The following is a 23,662-nucleotide window of genomic DNA, read 5'->3' as shown; positions in this document are numbered from 1 at the left end:
AATAAGTGCATTCAACATAGGTAGGGAACGAAACTACTAATCACAAGAGGCATTAAGTGCATTCTCTTCCCAATGCACATACACACACACACACACACACACACACACACATGCACGCACGCACACGCACATAACTTGTAATACATGTACTGACTGGCTGGTCTGCTGTTCTCTCAAATCAGAATCATCTTTTAAAGCTGTTATCAAAATACACCTCTTTATTAACCATTTTCTATCCTCCGTCTCTTGTCCAGGTACCGAGTTGTATTTCCTCTGACTCCCCTCGCCGCCACGCCTCCCACCCCAACCTCTCCATCACTGCTGAGCCCAGTTGCCAGGATCCTGGCCCCCTATCGCCAGACTCGCCCACGGACGCAAACCATCTGCAGGAGGACTTCTGCAGGCTGGCCAACAACAGTGAGTCCTTCTCTCCTCTGTCCCAGGGGGGGGGGCGTGTGGTTTCTGGCGAACTCTTAGCAGCTCCATACGGAGGGGAATATTTTTCCTTAATGCTGTATCACTTAACTTTTTATCGTTTATCTTATCTGTCTGGATCCAGTTCACGCTACGTTGAAGTCTGCCTTCAGCTCCCTGTCAGCAGAGAGAGACAGGTTGAGACACACCATCGACCTGCAGGCCCCAACTCCGCCACAGGTGATCTGCTTAAAGAACGCTTATGCCTCGGTAAGTGTGTGAGGTTGCCCTTTTGAGCATGTGTACTGTAGGTGTACATGCATGTGTGCGCACACATTTCTGGTGTGTGCGTTCTCATACGCCCCACACTCATGGAATGTGTGAATGACGACCACGAGACTCACTCCAGCCGTTTCTCTCCCATCGACCAATAAGGATCTCCCGGACGGTTCCCGCTCCCTGGTGCACCAGGCTTCCAATGACAGCAAAGCGTCCGATTCTCTGTCGGAGTTCTTTGACGCTCAGGAGTACCTCCTCTCGTCTTCTTCCTCAGAGGTCAGATTACAGACATTACACGCAGCTCGTTCCAATGCTCAATAATATCCCCTCTTGTTGAACTTAATGTACGTTTGTTAGATAAGATTCGAATAACTGTTCCCAACATGGGACATATACATTCAGGGACAGAAGTACTGTATGTACAGATGCCATGTGATGCAGGCTGTTGGCCTCCGGCTGTCCTTTTGGCTGACATTTTGTGTCTTTGATCCCTGTGTCCAGATGTCAGACGATGACTCCTACATCAGTGATATCAGCGACACTGTCTCCATGGATACCTACGTCAACGAGGGAGGCAGCCAAAGGCACGGCTCAGGTACACTGCGGCTTTCAAAACGGCTGCTCTCCTATAGGCAGTCTCCCTCTCCACTCACACCATGTTCTTAACCCATTAAGACCGGGAAAGAATCTGTGTCATTTTTTGATTTCTTTGGCTATTCAAAAATAGCAGATATACAAGCTCATAGCTTGTAGATCTGCTATTTTTTTTTAATCGTGTACATTTGTACAAATCTTTGAGAATATATATATATATATATATATATATATATATATATATATATATATATATATATATATATATATATATATATATATATATATATATATATATATATATATATATATATATATATATATATATAATTATTTTTTTAAAGCAAACATTTGTAACTCAAATCTTTGCTTCTGGGGATTCTACAAATGTCTTCTAAATCCTAACAGTTTTCTGAAAAACGTATGTTGCTGTATAATATCAGTGGTGCTCAAACCTTTTCATGTCAAGGACCCCCAAAATTATGTTTGTTTGGCCGCTGAAAATATTTTGTTCCAGGGACCCCCAGAAGCAAAGATTTGAGTCAAACATTTTCCCTTTTAAAAATATATATTTTCATAGATTTGCACAAACTTTATCAAAAATAGCTACAAGCTACAATAGCTACAATAATCTAAATGCTCGTATAGCTTGTATATCTGCAAATTTTGAACAGCCAAAGTATAAAATAATGGTTTAAGTGGTTACACAGATGCGTTCCCGGTCTTAAAGGGTTAATCCTCTCTCTTACTCATTCCGTCTTCCCTTTTTTGACCTTTCTCCCTCTCCAGTCAGTAGCGGCGTGGTGCGCCGTCGCTCCGCCCTGCCCGCTCCCGCTCCCAGCAGCGGGGGCGTGAGCCTGTGGAACATCCTGCGGAACAACATTGGCAAGGACCTGTCCAAGGTGTCCATGCCCGTGCAGCTCAACGAGCCGCTCAACACCCTGCAGAGGCTGTGCGAGGAGCTGGAGTACAGCGAGCTGCTGGACACGGCCAACCAGACCCACGACCCCTTCCAGCGCATGGTGAGGAGGGCTCACGTGTGTGTGTGTGTGTCTATGTATAGGTATTTCACGTGTGTACGGGAAGCACGTGCGACTGACTCGCAACCAGTGGTGGAAGAAGTACTCAGATGTTTTACTTAAGTAAAAGTAGCAATACCGCGATGTAAAAATGCTCTGTTACAAGTAAAAGGCCTGTGTGCAAAAGTATTGGCATCAAATTATACTTAAAGTACCAAAAGTAAAAGTGCTAAAATGTTTGAAAAGAGCAGATCTACAAGCTTGTAGATTGGCTATTTTCAAATAGCTTAGGTATAAAATAGCGCTAAAGTGGTTAATGTATGTTTTATAATGTAATCATTTATATCTGCAAACTAACTAGTAACTAAAGTTTTTTAATCATTGTAGTGGAGTAAAAGCACAATTTTTGCCTCTGAGATGTAGTGGAGTAAAAGTACTGGAAATTGTAAATACTCCCGTAAAGTAAAAGTACCTAAACATTTTACTTAAGTACAGTACTTGAGTAAATGCACTTAGTTACTTTACACCACTGCTTGCAACCAACAAAATGGCATTGGAAAGTGACCGCCTAAGAGGAACGGACTCTGCCGTTACACCACCAGCTCACCTCACGCTGCGTTCACACTGGCAGATACAACAGATACAAAGATACAAAGCTACACGGCATATTTATAGCTTTGTAGCTGAAGTTGAAACCAGCCAAACTTCTTTGAAGATTTGTAGCTGTTGTAGAATTTGTTGCAGCTACAAACGTCTTTGTATCTTCATGTTGCTGGCTTTCATTGAAAATGAAAACTGTATCTTTGTAGCTGCATTAGAGCCTCACATCAAGACCTAAATAGAAAATAAATACGTGTCTTGTGTTCGAAAATTTTCACCAAAAGAAAGATAATATATCTTTAATAATATATATATATATATATATATATATATATATATATATTATATTTATATATATATTAAAGTTTTACTATCTAAATTCTTCGTACATACATATATATCTGCCTTTTCTGTCTATTTTGAAATAGATGCTCATACCATTTACATAACAAGCATGCACGCACACACACGCTGTACTTCAGTCATGCTTTACTGTGTAAGGAATTGGACACAGGACCTCTAACGGTGCACAGAGAATTGTTTCATATACATGTTGTTGACACTGTATATGATGCGTGCACACGTGCCTGTGTTTCATGTACAAACACATACACACGTGGAGTTTAGCACCACGTGCACACATGCCTACACTAACAGGTTTTATTGCACGTACAATGTACCCCCCACACACACACACACACACACACACACACACACACACACACACACACACACACACACACACACACACACACACACACACACACCTATCTCCCAGTGCTTTACCTGAACACACCCTCTTCCCCTGACTTCCACACAGGCGTACGTGGCAACGTTTGCAGTTTCGGCGTATGCATCCAGCTACTTCCGAGCTGGAAGCAAACCTTTTAACCCTGTCCTGGGAGAGACCTACGAGTGTGACAGACCTGACAAGGGCTTCAGGTTCATAGCGGAACAGGTATGGCCCTCAGCACTAGCAAACACTTCAGTACCTCATACACAAATATGAAGCTCCTTCAGGAAATTGGGGTTTCCTGTTCATTGTGTGAAAACGGCACGTGATACAGCATTTTATGATCCAACCTGAAAATGTATTTTCTATTTACTAAAACAAGGGGAGTTCCTGAACAAATAATGATAATAATAATAAGCTTTATTTATATAGAACCTTTTAAGAACAATGCCACAAAGTGCTTGACAGAAGAATCCACAACACAAATATAAAAACCAATGCATGACAATAAACAGAAGCAAGATATAAAGAAATACATTAAAACTAAGACGACTGGGGGTTGAAAGCAGCTTTATAAAGGGCACAGGCTCAGCAAGCCTTATGTCCTCGGGTAGGGCATTCCAAAGTGTCGGAACTCTGATTGCAAAAGCACGGTCACCTTTTAGTTTTCAAGTGGCACTTTGGAATGACCAGCAGTGCTTTGCCCGAAGATAGAGGTGAGTAAATCTGATAATTATGTAGGATTTCTAAAGGAAATGGGCAGGAGGTGCAAAGAAGGTAGAATGGGTGTTATGTGATCACATTTTCTGGAGCCAGTTAAAAACCATGCATTCTGAACAAGCTGCAGATGGTTTGGGAGAGGCAGGAATGGAGGGCAATACAGCAACAGACACTATGGCAATCATCAGCTTAACTCATTCACTGCCTGAATTATTTCTGGCCGCGTTTGCCCACTGCCAGAGATTTTTCATTGAAAAAATAAAAGTACTCAGGAGCCGAGATACAGAATTTTTAAGTTAACAAGGAAGTGGATGGGAGTCTAGATCTTCTTGAAAACATTAAAATTACGTTTTTTACGTCCTAGGCAGGGAATGAGTTAACTTTAAACACATTTTCTTACACTCCCTTAACCCATTAAGACCTGAGGCCGATTCTACAAATGCCTTCTAAATCAGTAGTTCTCACACTTTCACGATTTTTCAAAAATGTTCAAAAATAGCAGATGTACAAGCTCGCGGCACGAAGTGACGCGCTGTGAGCTTGTACATCTGCTATTTTTCAATAGCCAACGCAAAAATCAAAAATGACACTGATGCTTTCCCGGTTTTAATGGGTTAAATTTGTTTTCACTGTGAAGGTACATATACAGACTCTCATCTCTGCTCTCTTCCTCAGGTGAGCCATCACCCACCAGTGTCGGCATGTCACTCCGATTCAAAGAACTTCACCTTTTGGCAAGGTTAGCATGATGGATGCATGTTCATGTTAAACTAGAATACGTTTCCTCCCTCTGCTTTGAGATCCTCTCGTTGTAGTTGGCTGGAAAAGGCCATGGAACTTATACAGCAAAAATATGTTTCACATGTTTCAAAAGTTACTGCCAAAAGTAAGACAAAATCGTCCCTGGAAATATATTTTTAAATTATAATATATTTTACATACATTTTTGTATTTTAGATATATTTTGCACACTCAAAATACATTCTCTTCTCTCAGGGAATGCACTTATCTTTTTTTGCTGTACGTTGTGTGCTATTGCATTTCAGGACACTGAAATGACTTCACTCTTGTTAAAAACTAAAACTAGGTGTGACAAAATATTTTAAATAAAATGTCTTTTAGTATTCAAATGTGTCAAACACAAGCATGAGGAGGCACTGAGGCATATGTTTATGGAGACTGTGATGGCCGAACTTCTTAAATCTTGCCCCTGTCAAATACAGCAATATATTCCAATAATAAAAATAAACAAATCAAAACTATTACTGAAAGTGATCAAAACTAAACTGAAACAAGCAAACCCACTCTGTAAACTAACTGAAACTACACTGAATTGAATAAAATACAAAACTATAAAACTGTTACTCTCGTCTATCCCAGTGCTCACGTGCTCCTTTTGTCTTCCGTTTCAATCAGATGTCCGGTGGAAGAATAAATTCTGGGGGAAATCCATGGAGATTGTTCCTATGGGAACCACCCATGTCACACTACCTGCGTAGGTCCTTTATAACTCTCAATTCTGTGTTACTCTCAATTCTGTGTTGTTGTGTCTGTAAGCATTTGCGCAAGTGTTGCCTCTGTGTGTGTGCGCTGCCTGTGTTTTGGTCGGGGTTGCGTGTATGTGTGTACAATTGTGCCCACTTGCATGTTCTGTGTGTGCAAGAGTGTACCCTTTTTTGTACACACCTGCACAGGGTTATGATCTTTAATTGTGTGTGTGCGCGTGCTGCAGGTTCGGGGACCACTATGAATGGAACAAAGTCACGTCATGTATTCACAACATCCTGAGTGGCCAGCGATGGATAGAACACTATGGAGAAATGTCCATCAAGAACGTCAACAATGATGCCTGCCAGTGTAAAGTCACTTTCGTCAAGGTCAGGAAGACTGCCACATTTAATCCATGGTGTTTGTCTTCAGGGCTGCAACTATAGATTATCTTCTTAGCTATTATTCTACCAGTTACGTTTTTGAATAATTTAATAATCAAGAAGTGTTTTTATTTTGGATAATTATTTTAAAATATATATCAACAAATCTACGTGAAAATATTCCAAATATATTTTTTATAATGGACTAAATTGATTAGTCTGATTAACCAGCCATGTTTTATACTTTTGTGAAAGAAATTGTGAAAATAGCTCACAATGTGTCGCATCCTGATGTGTTGAGAGCTTGTACATCATAAAGTTTTCCCCTATTTTTGCTATCTTTTTATCATTTTATTTGTATAATCGCTTAAATAGATTAGTTTGATTAACTGTTGTACCCCTATTTGTATTGTTTCTTCCTTACTTCTCAAGACCAGACAAAGTGTGTATGCATGGGCGAGTCTTTAGTCAAACAGCACCATCTTCTGGACAAAAACACAGTTTTCAAAAGCTGGAATCTGGGCTCTGAGTGAATGTTCAGTTCATTGATTGAAACCTTTTAACCTTTTAGTAATGTTCAGTTCATACTATCTACTGTTCAGTGTACTGAAAGCTAGAAGACTAGAAATGTGTACACAAAATATGTACAAGAATGGGTACACTTAAAAATGCCTGTATGCCTTACTTATTCCTGGATTAGCCAACACAGCTGCTTGACATTGTACCTGAATGGCTCAATATCACTGCCTACTACTGAATGAGAGTGTAGACTGCATAAAGACTGGTGTATATTATGCACTTGCCCTTCTTTTCTTTCATTTTTACTATTTGAATCCACCCATAGTTTTAATCAGCTTCTAAAAAGTAGGTAGAATCAAGTCATTCAATGATAAGAGTTGATATTCATATTCTAAATCTTCTCTTTTTAGGGGCAGGATGTTGTTGTCTGAGGCTTGAATAGAAATATTGATTTTGTTTTCAGGCCAGATCATGGAGCTCTACTGTGAATGAGATCGAGGGTGTGATCACAGACAGACAGGGGAAGGTGGTACACTCAATATTTGGGAAGTGGCATGAGGGCGTGTACCAAGGGGACCCACCTTCTGCCACCTGCATCTGGAGACCAAGTAAGAGTGTGTCTGTCTGTCTGTCTGTCTGTATGCATGTGTATGAATTGCAATACAAATTCCAACTCCTGTGTAATGCGTTTACTCTGATCTTGCACTTGTAAGTCACTCTGGATAAGAGCATCTGCTATATGCCTAAATTGTGAAATATTGTGTTTGTGTGTAGACTCCATGCCAGAGGACCAACTGATGTATTACGGTTTCACTCAGTTTGCGGTGGAGCTGAATGAGTTGGATGCTACAGAGAGAGCTCTGCTGCCCCCTACAGACACACGCTACAGACTGGACCAGAGGTCGGTGCTCTGCTTTTGTCTCCATATTCTCCATTTCACTACCATAGAATTACAGGTGTCCATCTCCATTCAGTTTTATTCTATCAGCGGTGTCAAAGATAATGAGACCTATATAACTAACATTAAAGTCAGCAGTGCAGGATACAGGTTGGGATGTTAGTGGAGAGTAGGACCGAAATGCAGACGGGCAGAGCAGATCGATAACCTAAAGGGTTTATTGTAAAGCGAACATGTCCAAACAGGGGCAGCAGAATCCAAAATACAGCCACCAGATTAAATACTACAAGAACTGGCAGGGCAGAATCTGAAGAAAGCTCAGAAAACATAGGCACATAGGCACCAAACATAGGATTTACAAACTGACAAAGAACATAGAAGACAGACTAACACAGAACTACAAAAGCTACGCATTGAACATGCTGTGCATAGAGCACAATAGTGTCTCAGTTGCTTTGTGGTTTAGCTAATAACTCTTTTTTTTCTCTCTCCTTCTGTTGTGCAGATTGTTGGAGGAGGGTAACGTGGAGGGGGCCGAGGAACAGAAACAGAGAATAGAGCAGCTCCAGAGAGAGAGGAGGAAAGTCCTAACTGACAACAACTTGACGCACCAGCCACGCTTCTTCAAGTATGCAACTGTGTGTGTGTGTGTGTGTGTGTGTGTGTGTGTGCGCGCGTGCGCATGCGTTAGGGCTGTCAACTTTCCTCAGAAATGATATTCGAATATTGGTCTAAAAAATGTGCAGATATTCGAATATATTCGAATATTATTATTATTATTATTTAAAAAAATATATATATATTTCTTTGACAGAAACATTACAAAAATCAATGTATCGAGTGCTCGGATCCAATAAAACATATCTTTTGTTTGTTTTTATAACTTCATACATTGTTTTTTGTATTGTCCCTGTCAAATAAACATAAAAAAATGTTTTTTTTTTTTTTTTAATTCGAATATTAATTCTCATATTCGAATATACATATTTTCCCAATATTCGTTTGACAGCCCTAGCGTGCGTGCGTGTATAAGAGCAGGAATATGTATCTTTCTTTGAGTGAGAGATAAGACTGGGTGTGCATGTGTGTTTGTTTCCATGTAATGTGTTTGTCATGTGTGTAAGCGGATGGCGCGCTTGCCGATGCACAAGGCCATCGGCTGTCTTGTTTTTAAGTGGTTTAAAAGTCATGCACATGTGCTGGACAATGAGTCAACCAAATGAGGCACTCCCTCCGTTTGTAATTTGCAATTACAATTAGACAAATAGCCTGCATCTTTTGGAAATCAGTCGGAGTGAAAAATCCTTTATTTGTGATAAATTTGCAGGCATATACAACTGACATGAGCACAAAAGAACAAACGAAAGTACATAATATTGTACAGATAGGACACATAGAAACAACAAGGACAAGACGCATTTAATGAGATTTGCAGGCATATACAACTGACATGAGCACAAAAGAACAAACGAAAGTACATAATATTGTACAGATAGGACACATAGAAACAACAAGGACAAGACGCATTTAATGAGATTTGCAGGCATATACAACTGACATGAGCACAAAAGAACAAACGAAAGTACATAATATTGTACAGATAGGACACATAGAAACAACAAGGACAAGACGCATTTAATGAGATAGAATACATACGTAGGACCACAATGGAAACAAGTCCCCAGGACTTTGCGTTATCCTTTTAGCTTTAATGTCTTTGTGTACCACATGTGCCGTTTACATTTCTTTTTTCTTTTTTTAAAGATTTTTTGGGGTCTTTTTCTGCCTTTTATTGATAGTGTACAGTAGACTGACAGGAAATGGGGAGAGAGAGATGGGGAGTGACCATCGGGATTGGGATTCGAACCTGCACACATTTTAAAAGCCTTGATGGTCCGTAGTTACCTTATCTAAACTGGTTGATGTTAGCTAACATAGTTATCCTCTGCTAAGTACAACATAACATTAACCAAACAACAACCCATTCGGATGGAAATGTTGGCCTGTCAGTAGTAGTACTACCGTAGGTATCTATAAAGTACTATTCTTTCTGTTCACAGGAAGGACAAAGATGACACGTGGATCAGCTCCCACACATACTGGGAACAGCGAAGGGACCCTGGCTTCAGCCAAACAGATTTCCCTGTGCTGTGGTGACCTTTTCTTTGGCTTCACACCAAAGTGGTTTAAGGTCAGCTTAAACCGACCCCCCCTCTACTACCAATCATATGCAGTAGATGGGTGTGTAAAGACTGACCTGAGACCATCTTCTGATGTTACCGACATGGCTTCTACGCTTCGCCCTGTGTCAGGGTGCCCCGGACCAAAAATATTGACTTCCCCACTTCCTCTTTCTAGTGCTTGGAGGGTGGAGGGGTACGATGAGCTTGAAGAAGGTGGTGGGGCTTTTACTTGATTTGCTGTTTAAAGACAATCTTGTACCTAGAGCTTCCAACAGCGGGGCGGGAAGGCTCTGGTGACTTTGCGCTTTGAGGGGTGACTAAGACGGCCTAAACACATAGGGCGCTACAAGGTCTTCAGATTTTGTTTTGACTGACCAATCGCAACAGACAAAAGTAAGTGTGACATTGTATACGGTCTGGGAGGGATTTCTCTTTTTTTTTCAAGGTTCAGTGAGCTCCATTACTCTCAATGACTGTATTATGCGGACTCTGCAGAAAGGAAGTGGGCCTCACCGGGGCCCACTTCTGCTTCCTTCTGTTTCTGACTTCTGCATAGTCACCCCTCAGAATTCGTCGACAGGGTGGTATATGTTCCTTTTATGTTGTCATGTCTTGTATTTTAGGGTACACCACCCCCCCTCGTGCACATACACACAGACTACTAATTCCATGACCTTATATTTATACAATTACGTTTTGCTGCATTCCAGCATTGACCAAAGTGCCTTGTAACAGAGCACTGCGCTCAAAGAACTGCTGTAGCAGTTATGCAAGATATAAACACTCTTCAGAGAGAGCCTATATGTGGATGCATTTCCACAATATCATGACAATGTCTGACTTCAGTGTCATTTTTGGGGGATGGAAGGACGGAGATCGCAGTGATAATTTAAGAGGTGTTTTCGTCGATTGACCTCAGATTGAACCAGCTGATCAGATGTAATTGTAAGAGAGACTGACTGAAAGCCTGAATTATGCCTTCTCTTTCTCATTCATTATACTGTCATAGTAGATAACTGAAGAATAGAGCAATAAGTATGTCATATAAATCTGTCCTGTCTAAAGATAGACAATAAAGTACAACGGATGAAAGTTGTGTGTTCATTTGTATGTTTGCATGCATATGTGTACCTGCACAAATATGTTTGTTCTATATATGTTACTTTTGTTCCCTCTGAGGCGCAATGCAACCAAGACATTAAAAATCCTGAGCCCTGTGTACTATGTATGACATGTGAACAGAGATCATATCAATTCAAACCTCTCCCTAGTTTAAATATCACCATCGCCAAATGTTCAAGAGGCAGACAGAAGAGTGAAGAGACTGCCCTCTAGCAGCCATGAGTCCTAGCTCTTGATAGGCAGGTGTTAGCCCTCATCAGACACCTCATATCAAAGTTGCCCTATAAGTAATTTTCTGTTACAGTAAGTGTTCAATAGCTCTATTGTGGTAGTAATCATTCCTATACAGTATTTGTGCAGCAACAGGGGTGTCCCTGTCTCTCCAACTCTTTAGTCAACAGAAAATGCATCCTGCAGGGGTTAGGATTTTCCAGGGAAGCTCATGCTCCCACCCCCCCCCCCCAACCTATTGTTTGTATTTATCAAAATTGTAAGACAATCCAGTCTAGACATAAGTTAGGATATATACATGTACTTGCAGCTTACCCGCTTTATACACATACAGTATCATGCCTGCATTGTCTCGCTGGTGAGACAGCTACACTAAACGCGGTAGCCTATTGACCCAAAAAAAGTTTAGATAAAATAGAAGCTGGGACATCTGGTGCAGGGGTCAAATCTCTCACTGCAGACGGCACTAGTGACTCCTACAGGTTGGCCTGTTAAGAGGGGTGCGAAAACCAACAGGAATGGCGTATTCCTCTGCATTAGGCTGACCAGATCCGAACAATCCAAATGTGGGACAATGAGGAAGAGGGCCGGTTCCTGAGTCCATGGGCCTCTGGGCCTGAGACTGCCGCAGCAGGGCCCACCAACCCGCACCCCCTTCCCCTTCTAACACACAAATACATGCCAGTGAGCTAGAACCAGCCTATACACTTACATTGAATGTACGCATACAGTACAGCAACTGCCTCACATTCATAGGAAACTATAAACACGTGTACAATGTGCACAGACTGGCCATCGGGATGTTTTGGAATATTCTAGGAGGACCGGGCGGTCCATGTCTGATTGTTTTTGTTTTTTTTCTGCTACCAACATGAATATACATAATACATCATTTATATTGTGCTCTCCTGCGCACAGAGACTCGACACAATGTGGTATGGCCCCCTCGTATACCAATACTTAACTGTGACAGGAATAAATTCCTTTGACGTCACACGTTAGTTGTTATTTTCTTTACCCTGCACCTGGAACCATTTGAGTTGGATGTACAAACCAGTTCACCATTTTTCAAACTAGGACTGTATCAATGAAGAAGATTGACTACTAAATGCTTGCTCATCACCAGTGACCACGAATAGAGGAACTTCATTATGTTCTTTGCCTCAAGATCTCAAGGTGCTAGAGGAAGAGAAGCACAGATGATTGTGTCCTGCTTATTATATACACAAGCTTTGTGAATTCGACTTGCCACAGTTCATAATCGTTTTTAGAAATGCCTTTAGAAATCAAATAAGCCAGAAACATTGACACTTTCTTTCACAAACAAACACACACTTGCACCCATGATGATGAAAATGTGTCAACACGCAACAATTAGTCTACTTACAAATTATAAATGATAAACTCAAAATGCAAATGGTCTGATTAAAAAACAACACGTTTTCTTAGGAATACCTGGAATGTGAAATGATTTAAAAAAAACTCATTACAAAGATATAACAAGAAATTAAGTAATTATGACCAAGTTATGTATAGTTCATGCCAGTGATTCGCAATGTTTTCAACTTGCAACCCGCATACATTAATTCATCATGAATTCATCATGAACACATCATTAATTCCTGGTCCTCACCATAATAATGGTGAACTTAACCAAGTAGGCCTAAGTGTAATATATCATTAAGGACGCCACGCACAGTTCCACTTCTATGCGCATGGATGACCTCCTCTCCTCACTCCTCCCGGCCCGGGTTGTTTTATCTTTTTAGGGAAATGCCCGATCTTGCGCGCGCGCGCGCGCACACACACACACACACACACACACACACACACACACACACACACACACACACACACACACGCACGCACGCACGCACACACACGCACACTCACGCACGTCTTGTAAACTCCCTCCCACCATTGAACTGCTTGGAGAGTAGTCTACACTACTACGTTGTTACTACTACTACTACTACGTGTTTGTAACTTAGATTTTCTAGATTCTTCCGTTTTGGACATCAACGCTCGACTCTCAACTGAGTTGCTGCTGTGGTACGTTTATCTTGGTTTAGCCTTCTTTATTCGTGTCTTGCTAATGTATCACAAATCCGAGCGTTATCCGACGTGGCCTTGCATCTATACCTTGGATCAAGACACGTAGATTTTTTTATCGAGTCTGACTTTTGCTTTTCTACGAAAGCAAAAGTCAGACTTGATAAAATAGCCTACATATATGATTGCCTTGATCCAAGGCTAGAATCCGACGGAACAGTTGATGATCTCGTTTGAAACAAGTCGTTGTGCTTTTATGGGCGATCCAGTTTAGAGGAGCTTGTATTGTTAACTGTACTTCTCCATGTCTTTCTAAATAAAGTACTTCAATCAATCAATCAATCAATGACATAGAAAATGTGATTCACAATATTGACTGATTGTCCGCCCGGTGGTCGCGATGCAGCCGTGAGGAGATGCCTCAGTGGTGTAAAGTAGCTGTAGAATACAACTCTCGTAGACGTATTTATGATTCTGACGTTTTCAATCTACGAGAGTTGTAGGGTTCATGCCCCATGGACACAGGGACTTTCTGCACTATGCCCCGTAGACACTCCAAACATGTACAAATAAAAAATAAAGGTGCTTACCTCCAAGCTCCAAATGTGAACTGTCTCTACGTGGTAGTAGTGTAATGTAATAATCCATAACTTTCAATAAAGAAGTGTTTTAATGCCGTCTGTGGCCGATTCTGTCGGAAGTTCCCAGTGGGCGGTAGTGACGGGGCGCATCCGGTGAAACCTGGAATTACACTAAATGTAAACATAAAGTAAACGAGGGTGAAAAAATGGCGTTTGGCCACAGACGGCATTAAAACACTTCTTTATTGAAAGTTATGGATTATTACATTAAACCACCTCCACGTAGAGACAGTTAACATTTGGGGCTTGGGGGTAAGCACCTTTATATTTAATTTGTACATGTTTGGAGTGTACGGGGCATAGTGCAGAAAGTCCCTGTCTCCATGGGGCGTGAACCCTACAACTCTCGTAGATTGAAAACGCCAGAATCATAAATACGTCTACGAGAGTTGTATTCTACAGCTAGGTGTACTGTAAAGTAACAACAGCAAGTACATTTACTCAAGTACTGTACTTAAGTACAATGTTGAGATACTTGTACTTTACTGGAGTATTTCCAATACTTTTACTTCTACTCCACTACATCTCAGACAAATATTGTAGGGCCTACTTTTTACCCCACTACAATTATTTGAAAACTTTATTTACTAGTGACTTTGTAGATTATTATTAAAAACAGTTACCACTCAGTCCTATTTAAACTTTCGATCTACATGTTCAAAACGAATGGACCGAGCCGCTCCCACAGAGCAGCGGTGCAGCCCGGGGGGGGGGGGGGGGGTCGGTTTGGACGGGCGTAGATCGGTGGTGCCATTTCTCCACCGAGGCGACAGGAGTGAAAGAGGGGAAGCCACTCAGTCAGCAGAGGCCCAAGTTAAGACTTGCCCCTCTTCAAGTACCCCCTCTGTGACACTTGATGATGCATGCTGGGCAAGACCTAGAAGCTGATAAAAGTCCAATCTCTTCTGACTGGATGAAATTTGAAACCCACCAGAACATTTATTTTCTGTTTCAGTTCAAAGACATGGAGTGACTGGGAGACCCTTATTTAACAAACACTCTTGAAATTATTATTACTATCTGAATATAGAGCTTTCACAAACAACTTTTGGTTTTAACCCAAAAAATATCACATAGGCTACGCTACCATTAGCATTAAGTATAAAATAATAGTAGCCTACAGTCGACTCTACTCTAGCCCTTGCTGTTGTTGCTCTGAGTCTGAGAGTTAACCACTGAGTCTGAGAGTTCAGTTAACCACTCTCAGAGTTAACCACTCTGAGTCTGAGAGTTAACCACTAACCACTGTGTAGAGGGAAATTACCTTTCCCTCTACACAGTGGTCACACCTGTTTCTTTCTTGCAAGATAACAAACAAGATCAAATTGAATCTTTAAAGCTAAGTTAAACAAGTAGGCTAATTCTCTTCCATCCATCTACAGCTCCCCTACTGACGGCAACAATGACGTTGTTTTCCAAGGCAGTTGTCCACGTCGTCAGCCAGTTTAGCCCTCCATCTGGTAATCAATCTGGTGATCTCATCTCCGTCGTCCGTGCAGATGAATCAGATAAGCTGGTTCTCATGAGGCTGGTCATCAAGACAAATCACAACGGTTGGTTCCGGAACTGGACTCAGTACCGGCCGACTGACTTCACCCTCAGTGACATAATGTTGCAGGGTAAACTGCCACTAAAACCAGGTATGTCCTAGAGTATATGGAGACGTATGTAGGCCTACATTTGAAGGCATTCCCACATTGCTATGTGATCTGTTATAAAAACATTTTTTAGCTGATGTTCATAGCTCTTTAGTAAAAAGTGGATGGATAAAGATGGATAAAGTCATTTTGAAGCCTACTAAAGAAATTAGGATTAATTAAGAAAATATACACGTAAATTACTTTTCTTTTCTTTTTTTTCTTTAATATTAGATTTTGTTAAAGTAGTTAATAATAATAAAATAATTACTAATTTGTGATTTCATTTGGGGATAAATTTGTTTCTATGTCAACACTTAGTCACGCACGCACGCACGCACACACACACACACACACACACACACACACACACACACACACACACACACACACACACACACACACACACACACACACACACACACACACACACACTTATTTTCTAACATCTCCTGTCAGGTGTTGATGAGAAAGTCTTAGGTCAGTTCAAGGGGACCTATCGATACAATCACAGCGGGAAGCTGGTTGCCACGGTTGTACAAAAATGTACAGGCCGGGGTTCTGCTGAAGCTGTACTGAAACTAAATCCTGTCACGATCAAGAAAGAGACGGTGAATGTAAAGAAGCTGCGTGAGTCCAAAAACAGGTTGGAGTGAGTCATCCTATTTAAATCATTTAGTTTTGCTGATTTATATATACACACACACATGCATGTCTGCACGCACGCACGCATGCATGCACGCACACACACACACTATGTCTCATTACACCTGCTCTGTGTCAGGTGCGACAAGCAAAACGAGCTTGTGCAGCAGATGCAGGAGGCGAAGAAGGCACCAAAGTGTCCGCATGTTCTGGCCTTGCTGACAGAGAGAGTCGTCACAACCAGCTCCTGGGATATCCGTGAGAACTGGAAGCGCACCGGTGGAGCTGAGGTGAGGCTGAGTGTGTGAATGTGAAGTGGACGCTGCATATGTGCGTGTGTATGTTCATTTAAGTTCATGATGATGCTTGATTTGATTGTGCTCAAATGTTCTTTCTGTGTGTGTGTGTGTGTGTGTGTGTGTGTGTGTGTGTGTGTGTGTGTGTGTGTGTGTGTGTGTGTGTGTGTGTGTGTGTGTGTGTGTGCGCACGCGCGCCCGTTTGTGTCTTTTCTCAGGCGGGTGGGCCAGACACTGTTGATGCCAGTTTAGAAGTGACCAAAGACGAGTCCATAACGATTCCTGCTGGCACAGTAATCGCCTATGGACTTCGGAAACTAAACATCAAGGATGGTTACCTTGGTTAGTGTGTGTGTGTGTGTCAGAGTCATTTTTATCCCGTTGATGGGTATTCTGTAGGTATACATAAACTTTTCAGTTGGTCACATTGACCAACTAGTGCAACTTTTCAGACATCTCCTTAACTATGTTTCACCCATTTAATTGCAACGGGTCCTGCCCTCCAGTCTCTGCTTATAAGCACAGACTGGAGGGCAGGACCCGTTGCAATTAAATGGGTGAAAGTAAAAGTTTCACTTTCAGAATGTGGGAGCGACTCACTCTCTTACCAGCCTGATCTCCAGAGATCTCCGTAACATTGCACGGATCCAGTGCACTTCATTCCGTGGATTGTCGCCTAGAAACCCCGAAATTGCGTGCATATGTACGGCGAGTCCCACGGTGTGCGTAACCAGTCGCAAGCAGTCCCCACAACAAAATGTACGATTCTGTGCCTATCGGTACATAACTCAAACGGCGCTGAGTAGGCACAGGCGAACGTCACACCGTTCAGGACGGCAACTCGGTCGCCTTAGCTCCCTCGGTGGTCCTTCACGGGGTGACAGTTCGCCTGTGACTGCGCGCCTCCGTCATGGTTTAGTCACAATGGGGGAGATGCGAGGCGGCTATGCACGGAATTTCAGGTTTTTCCGTGTCTATTCACAGAATTTCAAAAACTTAAAAAACGTTCAAAGAGAACGTTTCCTCTGGAGATCGGGTTGCTCTTACACTCCAAGAACATGAGAAATCAAGAAAAAAAGAGCTTACTGACCACTGCAATGCAAAACAATATGATTTTTGTTGTTAATTGAATATGAGGGACTTATTTAAAGGTAGGGTAAGTGATATATTTTGGTATTTTTAGTTTTTTGTTTGTGTTTTTGTGTGCCTGTTGTGTTTTTTATGTTGCTGTTTGCATGTGTGTGTTTATGTGTGTAGTTTTCCCAGAGCCAGCTTTGCAGCTTGATTGTGCTGGAGACATTGAGCAAGACTCCATCTCTGATGAGGATCTTGGTACTGTATGTGTTTATTTACTCACTCACTCACTCACTCACCATGGTGGCCATGTTGTGGGAATAATGGTCAAATTAATCCTGACTATCAGTGTACTCGTAAAGACCATGCCTTCAAACAATACATGTTTGGGTTGTTCATTTATTGAATATAAAAGAGAAAAGGTGAAATCTGTATGGAATTAAAGGAATGAAAGATGGATGGAAGGAGGGGTGATGGGGTTAGGGGATGAAGGGGTGAGGTGAAAAATATATAAAGAGAGGGAAGAATGAGGGGATTATGAGAGTTTGATTGATTGATTGAATACTTTATTAGTCAGAAATGTAAACAGCACGAGGTACAGTCAGACATTAACACATTCACTGCCAGAGTTTATTCATAATATACTCACCCAGTGCCAGCTATTTGTGTTTTATAACCTTTTCAACCGGTCACAGAAATGTTATATCCATTTTGATCCATCATCTTACCATGTTTATAAACACACACGACCGATGTACCAGCCCCCAAAGGATTACGTTTTCTGAGGCGAGCTGTCTTGAGTTAGTTTTCGCCAGCGCAAACAGGCTGCAGGCACCATATCCGACAATAAAGCACGTATCCCCTCCCCCCCCCCCCCCCCCCCCGCTGGCCACAGAACATTTATATATATTATGATAGCGTGTCAGACCGTTGGTAAACACAAAGGGGATAACTGTTCGTCGTCCAGAGAAAAGAAAATATAACCGGAGCTTTCCCTTTCGTTTTTATACTATGTGAAAACTACCATGTCTAGCCAAAACCAGGGCAAGACCAGTTAACTCGAGATAAAACCGTAAACAGGAAACGGTTTACAGATATTTTTTGCATAGGATGAGTCAAAAGCGAATGTGAAGAGAAAATGATCAAGGATGGTACAGAGAACAGCGCGATCGTTCATTAAACCACAAAAAGACCACTTCGTGTAGATCTACGCAATTGGCACGCAACGCAACGCAACGCAACGCAACGCAACGCAACGCAACGCAACATATTTAATTCACGTAGATCTACGCGATTGGCAGTCAATGTGTTAAGGCTAAAAGGATAACACAAAAAAATCCTGGGGACTTGTTACCATCGTGGTCCTATGTATTCAGTTCATCAACATAGTATAAAAAAAATAACACAATAATACACATCATCAACAAATACAAAACACTATATGTACAAAGTTGGGTAGTGTTGTGGGGGTGAAGGATGGAATGGGGAGGAAGGTAGGAGAGAGGCATGGAGTATGAGTGAGAGAATTGAAGTGAAGGGGTTAGGGGAGAGGGAGAATTGAGGGGGATGAGGAGTGGATGAGGCGACTGTGATTCAGACGTAGAGGGTTTCAGCCATAGACATATAAAGGTAGACGCCTCTTCCGGCTCTGAGGCGTCTGTATTTCGGGCGCCATTTTGGAGAAGGCAAGATTCCGCGTGCGTCACAGAAGGGGACGTTTGGTAGGCCAATCAGAGGCAGGTGGGGGCGGGTCTTTTCGTAACCCAGCTCTTAACTAGTTAGTTGGAACTTGGCAAACTCCACACTCGGAATTCTGGAGACTTCTTGTAAAGTAAGTAATGCAGATATTTAACAATAATTTAACTCTTGAGAGTGTAACATTTTATACTCAAGAGTTAAAGATCTATAAGGGTCCATTTGGTTATCAACTCTCCATCATTTAGCTGGGGACCACCTGGAGTGGAACCCCCTCAAGGACCACTGGTGGTCCCCGGACCACTGGTTGAGAACCACTGCATTAGAAGGATAGATTCTGACAAGTCCCGGAAAAGACGCACTGTGATTGGCCAGTAGTCAACGTGCTGTGAGCGCTATGATTGGCCAGTAGTCACTTTGAGTGGCAGCTTGCCTTCTCCTAAATGGCGGCCGCGATACAGGTCGCTCCAATGAACTGCAGAGGCCAATGAGGTAGATCTAGGTTTCTATATCTATGGTTTCAGCAAAAACCATGCCCCCCAACACCTCCCAGCGAACGCCTCCCAGGTGATGGGAAGCCATTTTGATTGGATAGCGGTTCAAATAACAACCAATATCTACGATAGCTCGTTCTGTTAATACATTCACAGGCTCTAATCTCACTGTGAGATAAGGTGTTATTACTTTGTAATTATTATATAAAAGCATGTGTGGTCAAAATAAATTATATGTGTGAGAACTCCAGCGTCCAACATACAGTATATTTTTGAGTATATGTTTTGGCAAATCTTTGTTTGTTTGTGTCATCTTTTAATCTCACTCTGTAGATTCTACAGAGTTACAAAACCTGGGAAAACATCTGCCTCCGCTGGCAGAGCTTCCCCAGTCGACTCGTTCTGCTCTGTTCCAGAGGTTCTGTGAAGCGATGAAGGACAGAGATTCTCTCTTAGATGTAGAGATCACTGTGAGTGACAAAGCAACCTGACACTTCATTCTTATTCAAAACCTGGTGGCACTATAATGACCACAAGTGTCCTCTTCAATGTTCAATATTGTATGCATTACATCTCATACTGGCACCCGAGAGTAAATGTGTCTCCTCAACATTTTAGCAACAATAACAAAAAAAATAATTAAAGAATAACAACTGAAGATGTAGTCAGATAAAACAAAGCTAAATATATACAATAATACCAAATTTGCGATGCCTTTATGAGGTGCTGTGTATATGGGTCCTACTTCTAAATACGGTATATATAGTATGTGTATGCACAATACATTTATGTATGCATATGTTTATGGGTGGGCAGGCAACAGGACATGCAAATTCTCTTCCCTTAACTTAGGCTTCTCTCTCTTTCTCAATCATTATCTCTCTCTTGCTCTCCCCCCCCCCTCCCCTCTCTCAATGTCATTCACCTTTCAACTGTAATTTTACTTCTTTGTTTTTATCACCTGTTACCTCTGTCTTTTTTTCAGTTGGAGGAGTGGTGCACAGGTATTGCACCAGTGGTTACTGAACAAAATGCGTCAGTCAGTCTCAGCAACTCTGCAAGTGCCATATTGGAGCTGCTCAAACCCAACCCAGACAGTCACATGGAGTGGCTTGGGTGCCCTGGCACCCCAGGGGGACCCCTGACCGCTGCTCATCTATTGGTCAGCGCAATGGAAGGTTAGTGTACAAAAACTACATGCATGTAAACAGGAAGATAGGGCTCACACACTTAGTTACAGTTTATATAATTGAGTGTGGGACTTTGTTTGACAACACACACAAGTTATTACTCTTTGAGCTTGTATGGCTCTGTTGAACTTCAGCTCTGCTTTGATGTACATAATACAGTGTCTATGTATATATTTTATACTTCAACTTCTGCATAACATAATCTAACTTCTGTATTGTGCCATTTTGTAGAGTTACCTGATGAAGCACTGAGCCTTGTGAGAGAGTGCAGTCCTGATGTTCTGAAGGCCTTCAATGCCCTGGTCAGTCTAACATTGTCTGTCTGTCTGTCTGTCTGTCTGTTTGTCTGTCTGTCTGTCCTTTTAAATTGTGTATCTATTCTGTGGAAGTTACTGATTGGTCTCTTTGTCTGTATTTTTGCTTGGTCTGTCATATCCTTCCCGCAGTTGATCATGCTGGATCTAAAGAATCAGAAGAAGAGCTGCTCTCCTCTTCCCCTGGAGTCCCTGCCCCTCCCCCTACAGGATGACAAGGCTTTCCATTGGGTGCAACAGCTGCTCATCACATCCAATGTGGACCTCAGGAGAGAGGCTGGAGGGCTGTTGGCAGAGAGAGAAAGTGATGCAGGAGTGCTGCCACTGGTCCTGTGTGTCACAGTACAAGGCCTGTGTTATTTGTTGTGATGGGAACTATCGTTCATTTCAGTGACTCGAGTCATTTCGTTCCTGTTCACTAAATAGATTAGTTCCGATAGACAGAGCACCGAAGTCTGACGTAATGTACGCATCCTACCTGGGTCACGGTTTCCAGGACTGGAAAAGGTTTGGAATTCAGCAAATGCTTTGGAAAACCAAAAGCATGTCAAACTTTATGTGAACATTATATACCTGTGGCCAGGACGTCACATGACAAAAATAATAGATCTACAAGCTAACAACATGTTGCATTGTGATACGTTATTAGCTTGTAGATCTGTTCTTTTTGTCACGTGACCCCTTTGCTCGAGTCTGTCTTGGGGCATTGATAGCACACTGGTGTAAGAGCCTCATTATTGCACCGTATGATTGCAATAGGTCTGGAAATGGGATAGAAAACATTGGATAAGTTATGGAAATGTTTTAAAAATTCATTGTTAAAAATGTGTGGGAACCCTGTGTTGATCACAGGTATATGAACCAGAAGTTCGCTGTCATTGTCAGGGAGTTTTCACCTGAAGGGAAGAAAATATTTTTTCATCACTGTCGCTGTGGCGCAGAAATATGTTTGGCATGTTGATTCTTGAATCTTCACTGTCTGGATGTTCTGCAATCCAAAGATTGGCTTTAATAATGTGTATGCAATGAGTTAATAAAGGATTATATTTTGCTGCATGAAAAACTGCCTGCATCGTATGCTTTGGACGCTAATACACAGCGAATGTTGTGATGGCAAATATGGCAAACAAACAACCAGCGTGGTTGATTTCTTGTCCACCTTTGGAGTTACATCATGGGAAACTACACAACCCAAACCTCTACCAATGTGGTCTTGCCCTTTAAGTAGCGTATAGTACTTGAGTAAATGTATTTAGTTACTTTCCACCACTGCCCACATTGCTATAGAGTATTTGTTCAGCAACAGGGGTCTTCCCTGTCTCTCCAGCTCTTTAGTCAACAGAAAATGCATCCTGCAGGGGTGTTACGGCCCTTTACCTGGCTCGAACACCAAGGACCACAACATAATAATAGGACAAAAATCTGGTCTCACTTGCATTGAGTTTATTTCAAATTCAAAGAAATAATACGTCAAGTGTTTTTATAACAATAACAGAAGCAAGATATAAAGAAATACATTAAAACTAAGACGACTGGGGGTTGAAAGCAGCTTTATAAAGGGCACAGCCTCAGCAAGCCTTATGTCCTCGGGTAGGGCATTCCAAAGTGTCGGAACTCTGATTGCAAAAGCACGGTCACCTTTAGTTTTCAAGTGGCACCTTGGAATGACCACCAGTGCTTTGCCCGAAGATAGAGGTGAGTAAAATCGGATCTGTAGGAGTTCTAAAAGAAATGGGCAGGAAGTGCAAAGAAGCTAGAATGGGTGATATGTGATCACATTTTCTGGAGCCAGTTAAAAAACATGCATTCTGAACAAGCTGCAGATGGTTTGGGAGAGGCAGGAATGGAGGGCATTACAGCAACAAACACAATGGCAATCATCAACTTTTAACTTTAAACACATTTTCTTACATTCCCTTAAATTTGTTTTCACTGTGAAGGTACATATAAAGACTCATCTCTGCTCTCTTCCTCAGGTGAGCCATCACCCACCAGTGTCGGCATGTCACTCTGATTCAAAGAACTTCACCTTTTGGCAAGGTTTGCATGATGGATGCATGTTCATGTTAAAGTATAATACGTTTCCTCCCTCTGCTTTGAGATCCTCTCATTGTAGTTGGCTGAAAAAGGCCATGGAACTTATACTGCAAAAATGTTTCACATGTTTCAAAAGTTACTGCCAAAAGTAAGACAAACATTTTCAACTTTTGAATCGTCCCTGGAAATAAATGTTTAAATTAAATTATATTTTACATACATTTTTGTATTTTAGATATATTTTGCACACTCAAAATACATTCTCTTCTCCCAGGGAATGCACTTATCTTTTTGCTTTTTTTGCTGTACGGTGTGTTCTATTGCATTTCGGGACACTGAAATGACTTCACTCTTGTTAAAAACTAAAACTAGGTGTGACAAAATATTTTAAATAAAGTGTCTTT

General features: G+C 41.6%; 2 protein-coding genes across 3 annotated transcripts in view; both read left to right on the top strand.

Moving 5' to 3' along the window:
- The window catches only part of LOC308095992 (oxysterol-binding protein-related protein 3-like), a 31,033-nt gene extending 20,111 nt beyond the window's left edge, over positions 1 to 10,922 (top strand). The window contains exons 10-22 of the mRNA XM_080443228.1: positions 255 to 417; positions 560 to 684; positions 850 to 969; positions 1,195 to 1,288; positions 2,077 to 2,309; positions 3,727 to 3,864; positions 5,035 to 5,098; positions 5,776 to 5,854; positions 6,092 to 6,236; positions 7,213 to 7,357; positions 7,524 to 7,650; positions 8,153 to 8,275; positions 9,708 to 10,922. Coding sequence (XP_080299354.1) covers positions 255 to 417; positions 560 to 684; positions 850 to 969; positions 1,195 to 1,288; positions 2,077 to 2,309; positions 3,727 to 3,864; positions 5,035 to 5,098; positions 5,776 to 5,854; positions 6,092 to 6,236; positions 7,213 to 7,357; positions 7,524 to 7,650; positions 8,153 to 8,275; positions 9,708 to 9,804 — 1,653 coding nt within the window. The 3' untranslated portion in view covers positions 9,805 to 10,922. The remainder of the gene's footprint in view (positions 1 to 254; positions 418 to 559; positions 685 to 849; positions 970 to 1,194; positions 1,289 to 2,076; positions 2,310 to 3,726; positions 3,865 to 5,034; positions 5,099 to 5,775; positions 5,855 to 6,091; positions 6,237 to 7,212; positions 7,358 to 7,523; positions 7,651 to 8,152; positions 8,276 to 9,707) is intronic.
- A 2,174-nt stretch (positions 10,923 to 13,096) lies between these two features.
- Positions 13,097 to 22,278, top strand: LOC308094974 (gasdermin-E-like). Of its 2 annotated transcripts, none has more exons than XM_080441807.1 (10): positions 13,097 to 13,235; positions 15,259 to 15,516; positions 15,973 to 16,159; positions 16,298 to 16,448; positions 16,673 to 16,796; positions 17,712 to 17,786; positions 20,051 to 20,187; positions 20,703 to 20,895; positions 21,139 to 21,209; positions 21,354 to 22,278. In XM_080441807.1, exons 2-10 carry the CDS (start codon positions 15,279 to 15,281, stop codon positions 21,588 to 21,590), a joined length of 1,413 nt encoding a protein of 470 aa, XP_080297933.1. In that variant the 5' UTR covers positions 13,097 to 13,235; positions 15,259 to 15,278; the 3' UTR covers positions 21,591 to 22,278. The 2 variants fall into 2 exon arrangements, with proteins under 2 accessions (XP_080297933.1, XP_080297932.1); XM_080441806.1 differs by having other exon boundaries at positions 15,973 to 16,165.
- Positions 22,279 to 23,662: the final 1,384 nt, after the last annotated feature.

This window comes from Gymnoscopelus braueri (assembly GCF_963280865.1).
Source record: "Gymnoscopelus braueri genome assembly, chromosome: 11".
NCBI classification, from domain to species: Eukaryota; Metazoa; Chordata; class Actinopteri; order Myctophiformes; family Myctophidae; genus Gymnoscopelus; species Gymnoscopelus braueri.
This window is presented reverse-complemented; position numbering and strand designations above follow the sequence as displayed.